This window comes from Bufo gargarizans, chromosome 1 (assembly GCF_014858855.1).
Source record: "Bufo gargarizans isolate SCDJY-AF-19 chromosome 1, ASM1485885v1, whole genome shotgun sequence".
NCBI classification, from domain to species: domain Eukaryota; kingdom Metazoa; phylum Chordata; class Amphibia; order Anura; family Bufonidae; genus Bufo; species Bufo gargarizans.
The window spans coordinates 590,324,103-590,344,309 of NC_058080.1; the positions used below are offsets into that span (position 1 = coordinate 590,324,103).

Sequence of the window (20,207 nt, forward strand, 5' to 3'; positions counted from 1 at the left end):
AAAGGCATTCCAGCAAGTGTTCCGGATTTTTGGCCAGAGATAAAACCGTAGCATGCTGCAGTATTATCTCCGTCCTGAACAGTCAAAATGACTGAACTGAAGACATCCTGATGCATCCTGAACGGATTGCTCTCTATTCAGAATGCATTGGGATAAAACTGATCAGTTATTTTCCGGTATAGAGCCCCTAGGATGGAACTCTATGCCGGAAAAGAAAACCACTAGTGTGAAAGTAAACAGTTCACTGTTTTTTCCCCTGCATCAATGAGCAGTGAGATTAGTCTTCCGTAGGTCCATCACTAAAATGACTGTATCCACTGAGGTTTAGCAGGCTCTGCTTTGTGTGCTGGAGTCCAAGTGAATGGTCTTTGTACCATGGAATTGCTTCCTGTCAGCACAGTATAATATCTGGAACTTCTCTCACACTGTTAGTTGTTCGCTGGGAGAGCTGCCAGGCTGGCTGTGTAAAGTTTGCCTTCTCCTACTTCAGTGCCTCTGGCCATAGTACTTAGGCAGGGCTTCACTGCCACATAGTGCAGACACAACCTCCTCTGTTTAAAGGAGTCTTCCTGCACCTCCTCCCAATTCTGTGTGCTAGAGCTGGCACAATGTGTGAGTCAGCAGCAGCTGTTTGATACTCAGTATCCTTTACCCCAGTGCCAGGCTGGCACCATAGCCATCAGCTACTTTGCCTTGTCCTAAACTGAAATCTCATGTGACAGAAATCTGAAGCTCAATATGCCGTCACTACTGCACTTTACTGTGTGCTTCTTGACTGTTTTCTACTATACTTACCAAGTCTCAGGTAGGTCTTCTTAGTGTTTTTATATGTTATGTTACTGATTTATGAGTTATCTAATAAGTGGACACCTGGCATGAGTGACTGGGTAATATATGTGTAAGCTGAGGCCTGATTGGAATAACTCATCATAACTGGAAACCCTGTTTACTCATTTAATTGATCCTAACCAGCTTCTACATGTGTGGAACAGTTTACTGGCAGGCAGCCTGCATTTCACGTACAGTAGCGGTATTACATTAGGTCAAGTGGGCAATAAATTATTAAATCAGTGCTGCTTTTTTGTTTACAGAGGACCTGTCACTATGAAATGCAGTGCAATCTGCAGGCAGCAGGTTATAGAGCAGGAAGAGCTGAGCTTGTTGATATATAGCTTTGTTAGAAAATATTCAGTAATACTTGTGATTTATTCTACTTTCACACTCGCGTTTTGGCTTTCCGTTTGTGAGATCCATTCAGGGCTCTCACAAGCGGTCCAAAACTGCATTCTAATGCATTCTGAATGGAAAAGGATCCACTCCGTTTGCATCAGTTCAGTCTCCATTCCGCTAATGAATGACCCCTCAAATCTCTGCTCTTTCGGAACTCACTTGACCAAGTGGGTGGTCTATCAGTGATTGATAGCATTCCATGTATACGGGTGCATCTTAATAAATTAGAATATCATCAAAAAAGTTAATTGATTTAAGCAATTCAAAAAGTTAAACTCAGATACTAATTTATTACACACAGAGAGATTATTTTTGAGCAATTATTTATTTTAATGTTAATGATTATGGCTTACAGCTAATGAAAACCCAAAAGTTAGTATCTCGGAAAATAATAATATGGTAAAATATTGTAGACTCATGGTGTCACACTCTAATCAGCTAATCAACACAAAACACCTGCAAAGGTTTCCTAAGCCTTTGAATGGTCCCTCTGTCTGGTACAGTAGGCTACATAATCATGGGGAAGACTGCTGATTTGACAGTTGTCCAGAACACAGTCATTGACACCCTTCACAAGGAGGCTAATCCACAAAAGATCATTGCTAAAAAAAAGCTGGCTGTTCACAGAGCGCTGTATCCAAGCATATTCATGGAAAATTGAGTGGAAGGAAAAAGTGTGATAGAAAAAGTTGCACAAGCAACAGGGATAACAGCAGCCTTTAAAGGATTGTCAAGAAAATGCCATTCAAGAACTTGGGGGAGATTCACAAGGAACGGACTGCAGCTGGAGTCACTGCTTCAAGTGCCACCACACAGACATATCCAGGACATGGGCTACAACTGTTGCCCTTCTTGTGTCAAGCCATATAACCCAGAGACAACATCAGAAGCGTCTTACCTGGGGTAAGGAGAAAAACTACTAGACTTGCACAGTGGTCCAAAGTCCTGTTTTCAGAGTGGAGAGGCACACAATCCATGTTGCTTGAGGTCCAGTGTGAAGCTTCCACAGTCAGTGATGGTTTGGAGAGCCATGTCATCTGTTGGTATTGGTCCACTGTGTTATATCAATTCCAAAGTGAGCGCAGCTGTCGACTAGGAAATTTTAGAGCACTTACAAAGTAATATAGTTTGAAAGGCTGAAAAAAGACATACAGTATGTCTATCTAGTTCATTCTGTTATGTGGTCCCTGGCCCCCTGCCAGAACATACTGTATTGTAAAAATACTAATGACCCCTTCCATTATGGTCATTAGCATGCAGGAGCCACAGAAAGATGAGAACAGCACTACACTGACTGTAGTCCCCTTCCCTGGTTTTCTACCGGCCCCATGCTATGTCCTGACATGTACAGTGTCAGGACCTATTGCACGTAGACGCGCACTATGACCTGACGCTGTGCGCTGTCAGGTCACAGTGCAACACGGTGGGAAGAAGACCAGGGAGCATAAATGAATCTGCCAAGTGGCAGTGCCATCTGGAGCTGGAGAGGTAAGTTTATTTTTTTATTTAACATAGTAACATAGTTTATAAGGCCGAAAAAAGACATCTGACCATCCAGTTCGGCCTGATATCCTACAAGTTGATCCAGAGCAAGGCATAAAAAACTCTGTGAGGTAGAAGCCAATTTTCCCCACTTAATGGGAAAAAAATTCCTTCCCGACTTCAATCAGGCAATCAGAATAACTCCCCATCTCTAGTAGCTATAGCCTGTAATATTATTACGCTCCAGAAATACATCCAGGCCCCTCTTGAATTCCTTTATTGTACTCACCATCACCACCGCCTCAGGCAGAGAGTTCCATAGTCTCACTGCTCTTACCGTAAAGAATCCTCTTCTATGTTTGTGTACAAACCTTCTTTCCTCCAGACGCAGAGGATGTCCCCTCGTCACAGTCACAGTCCTGGGGATAAATAGATGATGGGAGAGATTTCTGTACTGACCCCTGATATATTTATACATAGTTATTAGATCTCCCCCCAGTCGTCTTTTTTCTAAAACGAATAGCCCTAATTTTGATCATTTTCAGGGTACTGTAGTCCCCGCATTCCAGTTATTACTTTAGTTGCCCTCCTCTGAACCCTCTCCAGCTCTGCTATGTCTGCCTTGTTCACAGGAGCCCAAAACTGTACACAGTACTCCATGTGTGGTCTGGCTATGACATTACTTAATTCTCTTAGGATACGCGTGTGTATGCCATCTGGTCCTGGCGATCTGTCTATTAATCTTTTTAAGACTCTGCTGTACTTCTTCCTGTGTGAGACAGGACACTTTTAATGGGAAATTTACTTTTGTATTCTGCATTTCATCTGACAGTTTATTTTCCTCAGTAAATACAGTGGAGAAAAAATTTTTTAATAGCTTTGCTTTCTCCTCATCGCTCTCTGCAACTCCCCCCTCATTACTCTGTAGAGGGCCAACACATTCAGATTTATACTTTTCACCATTTATATAATTGAAGAACATTTTAACATAGAAACATAGAATGTGTCGGCAGATAAGAACCATTTGGCCCATCTAGTCTGCCCAATATACTGAATACTGTGAATAGCCCCTGGCCCTATCTTATATGAAGGTTGGCCTTATGCCTATCCCATGCATGCTTAAACTCCTTCACTGTATTTGCAGCTACCACTTCTGCAGGAAGGCTATTCCATGCATCCACTACTTTCTCAGTAAAGTAATACTTCCTGATATTACTTTTAAACCTTTGCCCCTCTAATTTAAAACTATGTCCTCTTGTAGCAGTTTTTCTTCTTTTAAATATTCTCTCCTCTTTTATCTTGTTGATTCCCTTTATGTATTTAAAAGTTTCTATCATATCCCCTCTGTCTCGTCTTTCTTCCAAGCTATACATGTTAAGGTCCTCTAATCTTTCCTGGTAAGTTTTATCCTGCAATCCATGTACTAATTTAATAGCTCTTCTCTGAACTCTCTCCAAAGTGTCAATATCCTTCTGGAGATATGGTCTCCAGTACTGCGCACAATACTCCAAATTAGGTCTCACTAGTGCTCTGTAGAGCGGCATGAGCACCTCCCTCTTTTCTACTGGTAATGCCTCTCCCTATACACCCAAGCATTCTGCTAACATTTCCTGCTGCTCTATGACATTGTCTGCCTATCTTTTAAGTCTTCCGAAATAATGACCCCTAAATCCCTTCCCTCAGATACTGAGGTTAGGACTGTATCACAGATTTTATATTCTGCTCTTGGGTTTTTACATCCCAGGTGCATTATCTTGCACTTATCAACATTACATTTTAGTTGCCAGATTTTTGACCATTCCTCTAGTTTTCTTAAATCCTTTTCCATTTGGTGTATCCCTCCAGGAACATCAACCCTGTTACAAATCTTTGTGTCATCAGCAAAAAGACACACCTTACCATCGAGGCCTTCTGCAATTTCGCTGATAAAGAAATTAAACAATATGGTCCCAGAACAGATCCCTGAGGTACCCCACTGGGTTAGTTTTGCTCTGTTTGGCAATTAATCTCTCGGTCTCTAGTTTGGCTGCTTTTATTAGTTTTTTACATATTCTATTTTTTTCCTTATAGTTTTTCTGTGCTTCCTCGCTACCCTCCTGTTTTAGTGATTTAAATCCTTTCTTTTTTTGTCATTTATTGCTTTCTTTACAGTTCTATTTGTCCACATTGTTTTTTTTTCTTGTTCCTTAACCTTTTATTCCCATAAGGTATGTACCTCTCACAATTAGATTTTAGGATGCTTTTAAAAATATCCCATTTTGTGGCTGTATTTTTATTTTTGAGGACTTTGTCCCAGTTAGTTAGAACCATTTGGCCTATGGCCTCTTTTAGTTGGCTAAATTTTGCTGTTTGAAATTTTGGTATTTTTGTTCCTCCCTGAAGAACCACTCTTTTGAATGACAATTGGAAGGTTATCACTTTATGGTCACTATTTCACTGGTGTCCCCCAACTTGCACATCTGTTGTTCTGTCAGGTCTATTGGTTAATACTATGTCCAGTATGGCTGTCCCTCTAGTCGGGTCCTGAACCAGTTGGGAAAGGTAATTGTCTTTGGTTATTGCCAAAAATCTGTTTCCTTTATGAGATATACTGGTTTCAGTTTCCCAGTCTATACCTGGGTAGTTGAAGTCCCCCATGATAACGACCTCATTATGATCTGCTGCCTCGTCTATATCGTTTAGTAGCAGGTTTTCTGTGAACTCTGGTATTGTCACGGAGGGGAGTGGGGGAAACACCCCCCACTGTACAATGTAAAAGGATAAGAGATAGCTGCTAGGCCAAGAAGTCAGGAAAAGGGAAGCAGGTCACCTCCTATAGCATCCCTAATCATCTCCCTAACTCCTCGCCGTATGAGCGGACCGCGATGGTGGGACTGCTCATACCCTGGAAACCTGGGACCCTGAGTTGCCCTGATAATCCCTCAGATAGGAGCAGGGAGGAAACATCCTGTTCATCCTAGAGACGGAAGAACAAGAGTCTCATTAGACCTAATAGCAGGGAAAAGGAGAGACCATATACAGCAAGAGAATCGGCAGGTAAGAACACAAGACAACACACTTACCTGCCTAGGTCTCCACAACTGGAACCCGTGCATACATACAGGAGCCCTAACACTAAACAGGACGCCGTAGCAACAACTCACACAGGTATCAAGTACACCAGACTCCGCCAGGACCCCTGTGCCGCAAGGTGCATGGCAGCCCCAGGCAGCGCTGAATACAGGCTAGTGATTCACCTCTCCGGGAAACCAAACCCCTTCCGGAGGAAACAACACACAGGGAAAACATCTGACATACATGCAGGGACAAACACCAACAGAAACCCAGACATGTAACAACAATCAAGACATACAACACACCCTGAACATAAACCCACACCTAACATACAACAAGTGAGGTAGGGTATAAGGAGCATACAAAAGAAATACAATTTATGTCCAACAAGATGGCCCTCAAGGACTGGCCAAGTTCACCCAGGAAAGGAGCAGAGCTCCAACACCAAACAAGGCTGGAGTACAACTGACTCCAGCCAGGAAGCCACAGGTAATATCCACATAGTGGCCACACCCAGGACACACTTAAATCCCCACCAGCTAGATTAACCCCTCGCTTACCAAACAGCAGGGCGACACACCTTAACTCTTTAAGGACACAGCCTTATTTCACCTTAAGGACCAGGCCATTTTTTGCAAATCTGACCAGTGTCACTTTAATTGGTGATAACTTAAAAACGCTTTGACTTATCCAGGCCATTCTGAGATTGTTTTTTCGTCACATATTGTACTTCATGACACTGGTAAAATGAAGTCAAAATTATTATTTTTTTATTTATAAAAAAAATTGCAAATTTCCAAGTTTCAATTTCTCTACTTCTATAATACATAGTAATACCTCCAAAAATAGTTATTACTTTACATTCCCCATATGTCTACTTCATGTTTGGATCATTTTGGAAATTATATTTTATTTTTGGGGATGTTACAAGGCTTAGAAGTTTAGAAGCAAATCTTGAAATTTTTCATAAATTTTCAAAAACCCAATTTTTAGGGACCAGTTCAGGTCTGAAGTCACTTGTGAGGCTTATATGATAGAAACCACCCCAAAATGACCCCATTCTAGAAACAACACCCCTCAAGGTATTCAAAACTGATTTTACAAGCGTCATTAACCCTTTAGGTGTTCCACAAGAGTTAATGGCAAATGGAGATAACATTTCCGAATTTATATATTTTTTATTTTTTTTAAAGAACATTTTTTTTATTTTCTGAGAAATGCATCTTAAAAGCAAAGCATGATTTTCACTGCACTTAAGTACAAAAGAAGAATCAACATGGTTACATGTTTTTGAATTATTCTTGTATAGAAGAAGAGTAACATATTTTGCTTCATATAACAGTAATCTCTGTCCAATACATAATAACTTTGCCCCCCATTCCCCCCCCCCTTTTCTAGATGTGTACTCTTCCCAGATAACACTGCTCAGTTTCTGAAAACTGCTAAAAATTCCCTTTCAGGATGACTGAGTTACTTTCAAGTCAATAAGCAGGTACCATTCCGTGTACTAAACATTTTTCATAATTTTCTGAATTTCAGCTTCTGATAGCTGCTTACTAAAATAAACCTTCCACTTCTAAAAAAAAGTGACGTTTTACACAACTTTAGTTTTTCTGTTTCTAATTGATCCATCAATAGGAAGTATCTCATTTGTAATTGAACTTCTGCGATTGAGGGAGCTTTCGGTTGTAACCACAAGCTCAATATTCATCTGAGTGCCACCAGTAAAGCACCATCTACCAACCTAGGTACTACCAAATTATCTGGAAAGTCGTGAAACAGAACTACCAGAGGTTCTAGTGGTAGGTCTAACTGCCATACTCTCTTTATCCAGGCAAGAGTTTCCTTCCAGAATATACCTACTTGTGGAAGAATTTAGATTTTTTTGCAAATTTTCCATTTTTATCCATTTTTATCAGTAACAAAGCAAGGGTTAACAGCCAAACAAAATTCTATATTTATTGCCCACGATTCTGCAGAAACACCCCATATGTGGCCGTAAACTACTGTACGGGCACACAGTAGGGCATAGAGTGAAAGGTGCGCCGTATGGTTTTTAGAAGGCAGATTTTGCTGGACTGGTTTATTTACACCATGTCCCATTTGAAGCCCCCCTGATGCACCCCTAGAGTAGAAACTTCATAAAAGTGACCCCATCTAAGAAACTACACCTCTTAAGGTATTCAAAACTGATTTTACAAACTTTGTTAAGCTTTTTGGTGTTGTACAAGAGTTATTGGCAAATGGGGATGAAGTTTGAGAATTAAAACTTTTGGGCAAATTTTCCATTTTCATAAATTTTTTCCAGTAATAAAGCAAGTGTTAACAGCCAAGCAAAATGCTATATTTATTGCCCCGATTCTGTAGTTTGCAGAAACACCCCATATGTGGCTGTAAACTACTGTACGGGCACACAGTAGGACGTAGAGGGAAAGGTGCGCCGTGTGGTTTTTGGAAGGTAGATTTTGCTGGACTGGTTTATTTACACCATGTCCCATTTGAAGCCCCCCGATGCACCCCTAGAGTAGAAACTCCATAAAAGTGAACCCATTTTGGAAACTACGAGATAAGGTGACAGTTTTGTTGGGACTATTTTTAGGGTACATATGATTTTTGATTTATCTATATTACATTTTTGTGAGGCAAGGTTACCAGAAATATAAATTCTGAAATTTCATCTCCATTTGCGAATAACTGTTGTGGAATACCTAAAGGGTTAACGACGTTTGTAAAATCAGTTTTGGATACCTTGAGGGGTGTAGTTTCTTAGATGGGGTCGCTTTTATGGAGTTTTTACTCTAGGGGTGCATTAGGGAGGCTTCAAATGGGACATGGTGCCAAAAAAAAAAAAGGCCATCAAAATCTGCCTTCCAGAAACCATACGGCGTTACTTTCCTTTTGCAGCCTGCCCTTTGGTCATATAGCAGTTTACGACCACATATGGGGTATTTCTGTAAACTGCAGTATGAGGGTAATAAATATTAAGTTTTGTTTGGCTGTTAACCCTTACTTTGTTATTGGAAAAAAACGGATTAAAATGGAAAACTTGCCCAAAAATTGCTTTTTTGGCACCATTTTTTTGGGGGGGGGGGTATAGGAGTTAGGGGGGGTATTTTTTTAGAGCAGATTCTTACGGATGCAGCGATACTTAATATGTTTTACACTATATTATCTTTTTATAAACAAAAAAAAACATTTTAGTATCTCTAAAATCTAAGAGTAATTTTTTTTTAGTTTTTAGCCGATTATCTTAGGTAGGGGCTAATTTTTTTGTGGAATGAGAGGACGGTTTTATTGGCACTATTTTGGTGGGCATATGACTTTTTGATCGCTCACTATTACAATTTTTGTGATGTAAGGTGACAAAAAAAACTTTTTTGCATCGTTTTAATTTTATTTTTTTGACCGTGTTCATCTAAGGGGTTAGGGGGGGTATTTTTATAGAGCAGATTATTACGGACGCGGCAATACCTAATATGTCTAATATTTAAAACATTTTTTTTTTTTTTTTTTAGTGTCTGAGAACCAGTTTTTTTATCCGATTGTCAGTGGCTAAATTGGGATATAAATTTAGTACTCCATGGAAGTGTGGTACTCCCCGAAGCAACCAATAATGCAGAGGCCCGGATGATCGGGGCACGTGTCACATTGAGTAGTGGTGTCCTTCCGTATCCCCCTCCTGTGACACACTCTGCACTTTTTGGGGTCTGTCCCTTCTTTCCAGTATAGTGAACCACACCTGGAAAGTGTTGGCCAGGGACGATCCGGGCGTCCTACAGTTCCTGAGGTACTCCGGCCTGCTCTTTCCCGGTCAGAAAAGATCAGGGCCTCATAGAACTGAAGGAATGTCCCTGTGTTGCCAGCGCTCCGGGACAGCACAAAACAGTTGTACAAGGCAACCTGTACCAAGTACACCGCAACTTTTTTGTACCATGCCCGGGTTTTGCGCATGGCGTTATATGGCTTGAGGACTTGATCAGAGAGATCAACTCCTCCCATATACCGATTGTAGTCGACAATACAATCGGGCTTGAGGACCGTTGCCGTGGTATCTCGCACAGGGACAGGGGTGATGCCGTTACCATGAACTGTGGACAGTACAAGGACATCCTTCTTGTCCTTATATCTGACCAGCAACAGGTTTCCACTGGTAAGGGCACGGGTCTCACCCCTGAGGATAGGTACCTGGAGGGGGTAGGTTGGGAGGCTGCGTTGATTTTTCCGCACAGTCCCATAAGCGGACGTGGATCTGGCGGCGAGGGACTGGAACAAGAGGATAATAGTATAAAAGTTATCCACGTACAGGTGGTAACCCTTATCTAGCAGTGGGTGCATAAGGTCCCACACAAGTTTCCCGCTAACACCCAGAAACTTGTAAGTGTACCCTGAGGTACTCTCACAAAGTTTGTACAGCTTCACATCATACCTCGCCCGCTTAGAGGGAACATACTGGCGGAAAAGGAGTCTCCCCTTGAACGCAATGAGAGACTCATCAACCGCGACCTCCCTTCCAGGTACATAGGCCTGTACAAATTTGGCCCCAAAGTGATCGATGACCGTCCTGATTTTGTACAGGCGGTCATAGGCAGGATCACCTGGGGGGGGGGGGGGGGACATGCTGCATTATCTGAATAATGCAGGCATTTCCAGATGGCCTCAAACCGGGAGCGTGTCATGGCCGTACTGTAAAGTGGGGCCTGGTAGAGGACGTCCCCACTCCAGTAATGCCTGACACTAGGTTTCTTGACTAGGCCCATATGCAGCACGAGGCCCCAAAATGTCCTCATCTCGGCTGCACTGACCAGCGTCCAGCCACCGGGCCTAGCCAAAAAGAAGCCCGGGTGTTGAGCAACAAACTGTTGGGCGTACAGGTTTGTTTGCTCCACCATTAGATTTACAAAGTGGTCACTGAAAAAAAGACTAAAAAAGTCATATTCAGTGAAGCCCACTGTGGAAATCTGGATTCTTGGTTGGCCTTCAAAATCAGGAATCACAGACTCATAACGCTCTGGGGTACACCAGACAAGTTCACCGGCAGGGGGCTCTGGTGGATTTAACTGGTGGGCCGGAAAACTAGTACGAGCCCCAGAGCTGCTCGTACTAGGGTGGGCCACAGGGTCCCTAGCATGGGGGTTCCCTTTCTCCGCCTGGCGGCGTCTCCGCTACCTTGGGGGCTCATCATCATTGCTAGATGATGAGGAGGATGCGGATGACAACAGGAAAGTGGGGTCATTCTCGTCCTGGTCGGGCGAGAACATCCGGTGGACCATAGGGGAGTGTGTGTCTGCGTGTGTGTGTGCGTGCGTGTAAATCTTTATTTGGTGTGTGTGTGTGTGGGGGCATGGGTGTTTGCGAACTCACCCTACACCTAACAGATAAAAAAAAAAAGACTAACTAAGAAAAGGGGAAAAAAATGGGAAAAATAAAAAATAAAAAATCGCTGATCAACCGTCCGAAGTTGATCAGCGGTGGGGTGTGCGATGCGCTAACAGTGGCCGGACACTAAGAGTGCTGGGCACAGTCAGCGTCCGCACAATAAAAACAAAAAACTGCCTGCATCCCCAAAAAATTGTGGGGGGGGGGGCAGGTGGGCAAGCTGTAGCACCCTGGGGGGTCTAGGGTCACACAGCTGTGCTGTGGACCCCAGACACCCAATTTAGGGTGATGCAACCACAACAGTTTTTTTTTCTTCAACTAACTTTCCCTAAATATCCCTGCCTAATCTAACTTGTCCCTAGCCTTTCCCTAAATACCTGGGGGTGCTCGGGCACAGATGGGGTGCTGGCTCTAAGACACGATGCAACAATCCTCTCTCCTCAGGCTCCGGACTGAAAAGGAGGAGGAGAGAAGCGCTGCAGTAATTTGAACTGCCCGCCCGCCCAGCCGACCAATGAGAGCGATCCTGAAAGGTGATGTCACCATCACCTCTCAGGATCTAAGAATGGTGATTGGTGGTGTATTATCACACCACCGATCACCATCCTGTTCCGGGTTATCGGGTCCCCAGAGACCCGAATAATCCGGAAACGCACCAAACCGCAGGTCTGAATTGACCTGTGGTTTGCTGCGATCGCCTACATGGGGAGGTCACAGGACTTCCCCCTCGCATTTAGCCAAGGTGCCTGCTGAATGATTTGAGCAGGCACCGGGTTCCGATCAACGCCCGCCGAGCGGCGGTGATCGGAATAACAGGACGTACCGGTATGCCCTGTGTCCTTAACGATCGGGAAATCAGGGCGTACCGGTACACCCTATGTCCGGAACAGGTTAAAGGGGAAATGCACATGCAAACCGACAACAACACATTGCCACCGGCAACCAGTCTGCACGGCAACCGTGTCACGGTCAAACAACAATATGACTGTGACAGGTATATTAGGTGGTTTATAATAAACCACCTAATATTATTTTATAAAATAGTATTTTATTATTGTTTTTGCCTCAATGTATTTCTACCAACAGTGACTCCACATGTTCATGTCCCTCACTTATATCTTCTCGGACTGTGGGCTTTAGACAGGACTTTACATAAATGCACACCCCTCCCCCTCTCCGTTTATCCTTTCTAAACAGACTGTAACCCTGTACATTAACTGCCCAGTCATAGCTATCATCCAGCCATGTCTCAGTTATTCGCACTATGTCATAGTTCTCCTCACACATCACTAATTCCAGTTCACCAGTTTTATTAGTCAGGCTTCTGGCATTAGTATACTGTGACACAGTGTGACACAGTCTGGCAAGGCAGGTATTTTTCTCCCAGCATGTGCAGCTGGGCTGGTTTCCAGCCAGGTGAGGTCAAATACCGGACCAGAGTTTTAAGTGCCGGTCCGGGTTTTGGCAACACCTGGCTGTCCTTAAATAGGCAGCTGGGCTCAGCAGAGATGTCTCTGTTTTTGGGGATCTGAAGCTTTATGCCGTGCTGGAGGGCTGAGAGCTGCATGCTGGTAAAACAGGCACCCTAAAGCCTGCTGTGGACCTTCTAGCATCTTCTCCCCCAACACAGCTGCCCCTTCCCCATTGAGGTGCAGCCCATCTCTACGATAGAGCCTGTAGCCGAAAGAGAGGTCGGACCAGTTCTCCAGGAACCCAAACCCCTCCTTCCTACACCAGTTCTTCAGCCACTTGTTAACCTTCCTAGTCTCCCACTGCTTTTCTTGTGTTGCTCGTGGTACAGGTTGTTTTTCGGAAAACACTACTTTTAAGGTCCTTGCCCTAAGCTTGTGACTTAAATCCCTAAAATCATTTTTAAGGACTCCCCACCTACCTCTAACTTTGTCTTTGGTTCCGATATGGACCATGACTGCTGGATCTTTTCCAGCCCCTTCCAGTAAGCTGTCAACCTGATCCACAATGTGTCAAACTCGAGCGCCAGGAAGACAGCACACCATTCGACGATCCCGGTCTTTGTGACAGATCGCTATCTGTACCCCTAATAATTGAGTCTCCCACTACCAGCACCTGTCTGTCCTGCCCTGCTCTCCTGGTCCTCTGACTGGCAGAGTAAGGGTCCGGCTGCAGCAGACATCTCTCTCATCTGCCAACCTTGCAAACTTATTAGGGTGTGTCAAATCAGGACTAGCCTCCCTGGCACTCTCCCATCTACCCCGCTTTCTTACTGTTATCCAGCTAGCTACCTCACTTTCCTGAGCCTCCTTGCTACCACCCTTCCCCACATCTACCCCATAGAGTGCTTGCTCAGTGAGCAGCAAACTCTTTTCCAAATTGTCAACGCTTTTCAGTGTTGAAACTTGCCCGGTTAGATACACGATGTGCGATTCAAAACGGGCAATTTGCTCACATTTTGAACAAAGATATGCAATCTCAAACGGCTCTTCCAGGACTGCATACATTGGACAAGATGTGCACTGGACTGCACTGTCAATAATGGAACACATACTAAATGGGGATTACGCAGGAAAAGAGAAAAAATACAATATAGTGCAGTGATAAGAATCTAACCTACTGTAGTCCCCTCCTAAAGTCCCTGAATATGAAGTCAGGTAATCTAAAGTCACACACAATACAAACAAACACTTGAACTCAAACAAGCGAACGCTCACAAACTTGCGTTGTTTGTCTGCTTGTATAAGTGCAGCTTTCAAACCAGACAGCTTTTTGTCCTCTGGATTCAGAGGAGTGCCCTCAAGACTGGCTATTTAACTTCTCCTAATTAGATAGCCACACCCTAATTACTCACCTGTGCAACACCCTGGAGAAGGAAGAGAAAAAAATAAAATAAAATGTAATCACAATATACTCTCAGCTGCTATGAAATAAACCTGGCAGCAAAAAAAAAGTCACAGTGTATAGACTACACTACACTGCTCTGACTTGGTATAGAGTACACTAAAGTCAGACACAGCCACTCAGCAATGCACACAAATAATTTAGCTCTCACAGATACTCCCTCACGTAATCTAAAGTCACACACTCAATACACACACTTGAACTCAAACTCGCGTTGTTTGTCTGCTTGTATAAGTGCAGCTCTCAAATCAGACAGCTTTTTTTCCCCCTCTGGATTCAAAGGCCAATCAGACCTCAGATCAAACATTTTAAATTTCTGATCTGAGGTCTGATTGGGGCTGATCTGAGGCTAATGGTGGGTGGGTATGGTCTGATTGGGGTCTGATCTGAGGCTGGGGAGTCTTATGGGGGCTGATATGAGGCTGGGGGGTCTTATTTGTGGCTAGGGGTCTGATCTGAGGCTGGGGGGTCTGATCTGAGGCTGGGGGCCTATTGGTTGTCTAATCTGAGGCTGGAGGGTCTGATCTGAGGCTGGGTGGCTGGACTGAAGCCAGGGAGGGTCTGATGGGAGTCTGATCTGAGGTTGGTCAGTCTGATGGGGGCTGATATGAGGCTGGGGGGTCTTATTTGTGGCTAGGGGTCTGATCTTAGGCTGGGGCGCCTATTGGCGGTCTGATCTGAGACTGGGGGGTCTGATCTGAGGCTGGGGGGTCTTATCTGGGGCTGGGGGGCTGGTCTGAGGCCAGGGAGGGTCTGATGGGTGTCTGATCTGAGGTTGGGAGGTCTGTTGGGGATGTGATCTGAGGCTGGGTGTCTGATCTAAGGCTGGGGAGGGTCTGAGGTTGGGGGTGTGATCTGAGGCTGGGGGTCTTATATGAGGCTGATTTGAGGCAGGTGGGGGCATATCAGAGGCTGAGAAAGGGACAAAGGCGGGGACAATTGCGAAGAAAGAGGCAAGGACAGTGGTAGGGAGAGTGAAAGCTGGGTGAACCCCTCTCTGGATTTCTCTGGGTTTAGCTTGGCTGCTATTAATGCAAATGAAGAACTATATAACATTCTCAACTTGAAAATTAGACTGCTATATGCAGTCAAAATGGCACCTGTACTACTTGTAATATATAATGCAGACGCCATTTTTTACTGCAAAAATACAGTGCTCTAGATTTTTTTAATTGAAGTGCAATTTCTGTAACTTACCCCTAAGTCACTTATATGTTTGACCAAATATAGCAGTCACATTTTTAATTAATTAATTAATAAATTACAAAGATGCCTGATGAATACTCACTCCCACAGTGATAAATACTAAGGGTATATTCACATACGACCGTGTGGCGGCTTTGCCCATGCTGCGGACCGCAATTTGAAAGGGCACTTACATGCTGCCGTGTCTCCACAACGACCGCCGATTTGCCCACATTCTAACTTGTGCTGATTACTGGGTGGCCACGCTGCTGGATCCCCGTAACAAGGACAACGTACCGTCCTTAATTCCCTCACTGGAGCGTAATCGTAATATGCGCGAGTACAAGCGCACGCTGGTAGAGGCGCTGCTGGTGGCATTTGCATCTGACAACGGGGGCACCATGGAAGCATAAGGCAAAGGCAGAGGACGAGGTCGCCAACGCAGCTGGGGCACCGCCAGCACCTCAGAAAGTAGGGTCAGCATGGCCAAAATGTGGAAAGCTTTGTCAGCACGCCACTACAACCAGCACCACCAGCTGATATGGAACGTCTTAGCAGGAGGCAGCATTTTACCAACATGGTGGAGCAGTATGTGTGCACACGCCTACATGTACTGAATGACGGGTCTGCCCCCTTCAACTTCTGGGTCTCCAAATTGGGCACATGCCTGAGCTTGCCCTTTATGCCTTGAAGGTGCTGGCCTGCCCTGCAGCCAGTGTATTATCTGAACGTGTGTTTAGCATGGCAGGGGGCGTTATCACAGACAAGCACAGCCGCCTGTCCACAGCCAATGTGGACAAGCTCACGTTCATTAAAATGAACCAGGCATGGATCCCACAGGACTTGTCCGTACCTTGTGCAGAATAGACATGCATACTGGCCTTAACCAGCCGTTGTTATACTACAGCGCAATTGCCCATTCTTGTATTTTGGATATTTCACACTCTTTTGGAGTGTACCCTAATAAAAAAAAATATTAAAATTAAAACCAAAAACCAGTGTTGGCTACCTCGTCCTCCTCCACCGCCGCCTACACCTACACCGCTATGTCTACCGCCTCCTCAAACTCCTACTCCATATGGACCTCCTCCTCATAAATCAAGTTTTTTTTTATTTTATTTGTACGTATTTTATTTTACGTAATTTCACTAATTTGTCTGTTGGGTGTGATATACCCCTGCTTTACCTAGTAGACTGGTAAAAAAAAAATACTAATTTGTCTGTTACATTTTAGGGTGAAATTTACCAATTTTTGGGTGTGATATACCACTGTTATAGCTAGTAGACAGGTAAAAAAAATTCATTAATTTGTCTGTTACATATTCAGTTGAAATTCACCAATTTTGGGGTGTGATATACCCCTGCTCTACCTAGTAGGCAGGTAACATTTCACTAATTTGTCTGTTACATATTTGGGTGAAATTCACCAATTTTTGGGTGTGATATACCCCGGCTTTACCTAGTATACAGGTAAAAACATTTCACTAATTTGTCTGTTACATTTTCGGGTGAAATTCTCAAATTTTTGGGTATGATATACCACTGCTATACCTAGTAAAAATTCACTAATTGCTGTGATTAAGCCTCTTCTCTGCATAGGTGACAGGGACCTAAATTTAAAAAAATCATCTTTAATTGATACGTGCCCCCTCCTTTCATTCAATGCTTAAACTTTAATAACTTGTCCCACATTTGCGCTTCAATAATTTGTCCCACTTTTCCGCTCGATCATATTTAATTTAAAAAAAATTAACCTCCCTTGGATGAGGTCTTTCTTTCTCACACTCCCTCTCCGGCGTGGAACCCCGATTCGCCAATAACTGTGATCAACATGGTAGGCTCAGAAAAGAATATCGAAAGTTGATAGAAAAGATATCCAAATGGATCGTGGACGTCACAGTGACGTGCGATCAGGCAGAAGTTATCTAGAGTCAACAAAGTGGCAGCAGTGCCTCTCCTGTCTAATGTTTCCAAATCCTAAATACCCCAATGACATTCCCTAAAAAAAATTATTATTCATTCCAATAACAGGGCATCTTAAGAGTCCTGTATTGTTATTTATCGTCACTACCTCCCCGAGTCGGGAGTGGGTAATTGCCGTGCACCCCCTCCTTTCCCTCGATTCTTCTGCTTTAGTAACTTTTCACATATTTCTGATCACAATTAAATTTCATCCATTGATTTCCCTTGGATGTGGTCTCTCTTTCTAACGCTCCCTCTCCGGAATGGAACCCTGATTCGCAGATAACCATGATCAACATAGTAGGCTCAGAAAAGAACATCGAAAGTTGATAGAGAAGATATCCAAATGGATGGTGGACGTCATTGTGACGTGCAACATGGTGGGGCAGTATGTGTGCACACGCCTACACGAACTGACTGATGGGTCTCTAAATTGGGCACAAGGCCTGATCTTGCCCTTTACGTCTTGGACGTGCTGGCCTGCCCTGCAGCTAGTGTATTGTCTGAACGTGTGTTTAGGACGACGGTAGGGGGTTATCACAGGTTATATTTCCCAATGTTTTGGGGTGTACCCTAATTTAAAAAAATAAAAATAAAATTTAAAACCAAAAAGCAGTGTAGGCTACCTCCTCCTCCTCCACCGCCGCTTCCACCTACACCGCCACATCCACCGCCTCCACAACCTCCTACTCCATATGGACCTTGTCCTCCTAGATTAAGATTATTATTTTGTACGTATTTTATGTTATTTAAAGGGCTTCTGTCACCCCACTAAAGTGATTTTTTTTTTTGGGGCTAGTCAAATTAGTTATATTGCGATATATGACAATATAATTGTGTTACTTACTTTGATCCAGCAGTTTCTGCAAAAAACGAAGTTTTAATATATGTAAATTCGGTCTCTACCAGCAAGTAGGGCGGCTACTTGCTGGTAGCTGCTGCAGAAATCCGCCCCCTCGTCGTGTTGATTGACAGGGCCAGCCGGGATCTCCTCCTCCGGCCAGCCCTGTCGGCATTTCAAAAATCGCGCGCCTGTGTGGATTCGGCGCAGGCGCTCTGAGATGAGGAGGCTCGTCTCCTCAGAACTCCCTCAGTGCGCCTGCGCCGATGACATCACCGAAATAGAAGACGTCATCGGCGCAGGCGCACTGAGGGAGTGCTGAGGAGACGAGCCTCCTCATCTCAGAGCGCCTGCGCCGAATCCACACAGGCGCGCGATTTTTGAAATACTGACAGGGCTGGCCGGAGGAGGAGATCCCGGCTGGCCCTGTCAATCAACACGACGAGGGGGCAGATTTCTGCAGCAGCTACCAGCAAGTAGACGCCCTACTTGCTGGTAGAGACCGAATTTACATATTATAAAACTTCGTTTTTTGCAGAAACTGCTGGATCAAAGTAAGTAACATAATTATATTGTCATATATCACAATATAACTAATTTCACTAGCCCAAAAAAAAAAATCACTTTAGTGGGGTGACAGAAGCCCTTTAAAGTCATTTCCCCTATCCACTTGCTCTTAACCACATTTTGATGCCATTTGCAGCCCTCTAGCCCTTTCCATGACCATTTTACAGCCAAACTCGAACTTTTTTATGAAGTTCAGCCGAACCCGTCGAACCCGAACATCCAGGCGTCTGCTCAACTCTAGTCACCGTTGTGGACCGCAAACCATGGGTCTGCAAAGCATGAACACCAGCCATGTGAATACCGCATCATGGTGCGGACCCATTGGGGCACATTTACTATAGTGTCTGTGCCTGTTTTTAGGAGTAAAAAAAAAAGTTGTTTCAGACTGTTATATTTTAAGTCTCATTTACCAACTGTTATTTCTCCTGTTAGGAGACATTTGCACCTTGTTCGTCTAATTGTTATTTCGAGACTATTTTGGAGTTGTCTTTGTTTTGTGCCTTATTTCTTATGTATTTATGGTGGTGCGCACTTTTTTTCTTACATAAACAGTCTTTCTACCCCACTTCTGACCAGGCTTATTTTTCCCGTATGTTGTGAAGGGGTGCTTGTGCATTTTTTTGCATTGAAAGAAATAAAGTCGCCACTTTGTTCCTTTCATTTGTACACTTTTTTCATGCACAAACCAATGAGACACATCTTAGTGAATATGAACTTGTCTTACAAGAAAACAACCGCTAGAGGTCAGACTTTATGCATTCCGTTATTGCTTATTGCATTTGAGAGGCATTCCGCTTTGATCCGTCATAATAAAAGTCTATGGGCAAGCATAACGGATCAGTCTGGTTTCCGTTATGCAGGACGGAAACAAAATACTTTTCATGACACCTCAGGTCAATCTACCAATCAGACCCCCAATGTTAATAAGACCCCAATAAGACCTCAGATCAGACCCCCAATCAGACCTCAGCTCAATGTAAATGACCCCCAATCAGACCTCAGATAAGACCCCCGTGCCTCATATCAGCCCCCAGTAGCCTCTCTTTAGCCCCCAGTATCCTCATATATGCCCCTAGTAGCCTCATATATGCCCCCAGTAGCCTCATATATAGCCCATATATGCCCCCAGTAGTCTCTCTTCAGCCCCCAGTAGTCTCTCTTCAGCCCCCAGTAGTCTCTCTTCAGCCCCCAGTAGCCACATATATGCCCACAATAGCCTCATATATGCCCCCAGCAGCGTCCATCAGCCTCATATCAAATAATGATGGATCACTGAGATAGTCATTAGGTTTGAGTGAATCGAAGTATCCGAAATGGACTTCGATCCGAATTTCAGGGAAAATTAGATTCACCGCAAACCAGAACTTCCTTGTGTTTCGTGGTAACAAATCAATTTTCCCTGAAATGGGGAAGGAGGGGGGGGGGGGGGGCGGGAATCAACTTTTCCTGAAATGGGGGGAATCATACTCACCATCCTTATCAACTTGATTGCGTAGAGGTCGCCACGGCCATCTTGATTGAAGATCCCGTGCAAAATCTGTTGCGCGATGATGTATGACGTCAATATGCCGGCTAGCGCCATGACGTAATCACGCCACCGCGTGAAATTTTGTGCAATGTCTTCAATCAAAATGGC

The 20,207-nt window shown here is 44.0% G+C and overlaps 1 protein-coding gene across 2 annotated transcripts in view; it reads left to right on the forward strand.

The window, feature by feature from the left end:
* Window positions 1-451: 451 nt before the first annotated feature.
* Window positions 452-20,207, forward strand: part of LOC122924584 — a 326,694-nt gene continuing 306,938 nt past the window's right edge. For both annotated transcript variants that reach the window (XM_044275832.1, XM_044275833.1), the window contains exon 1: window positions 452-805. In XM_044275832.1, coding sequence (XP_044131767.1) covers window positions 739-805 — 67 coding nt within the window. In that variant the 5' untranslated portion in view covers window positions 452-738. The remainder of the gene's footprint in view (window positions 806-20,207) is intronic.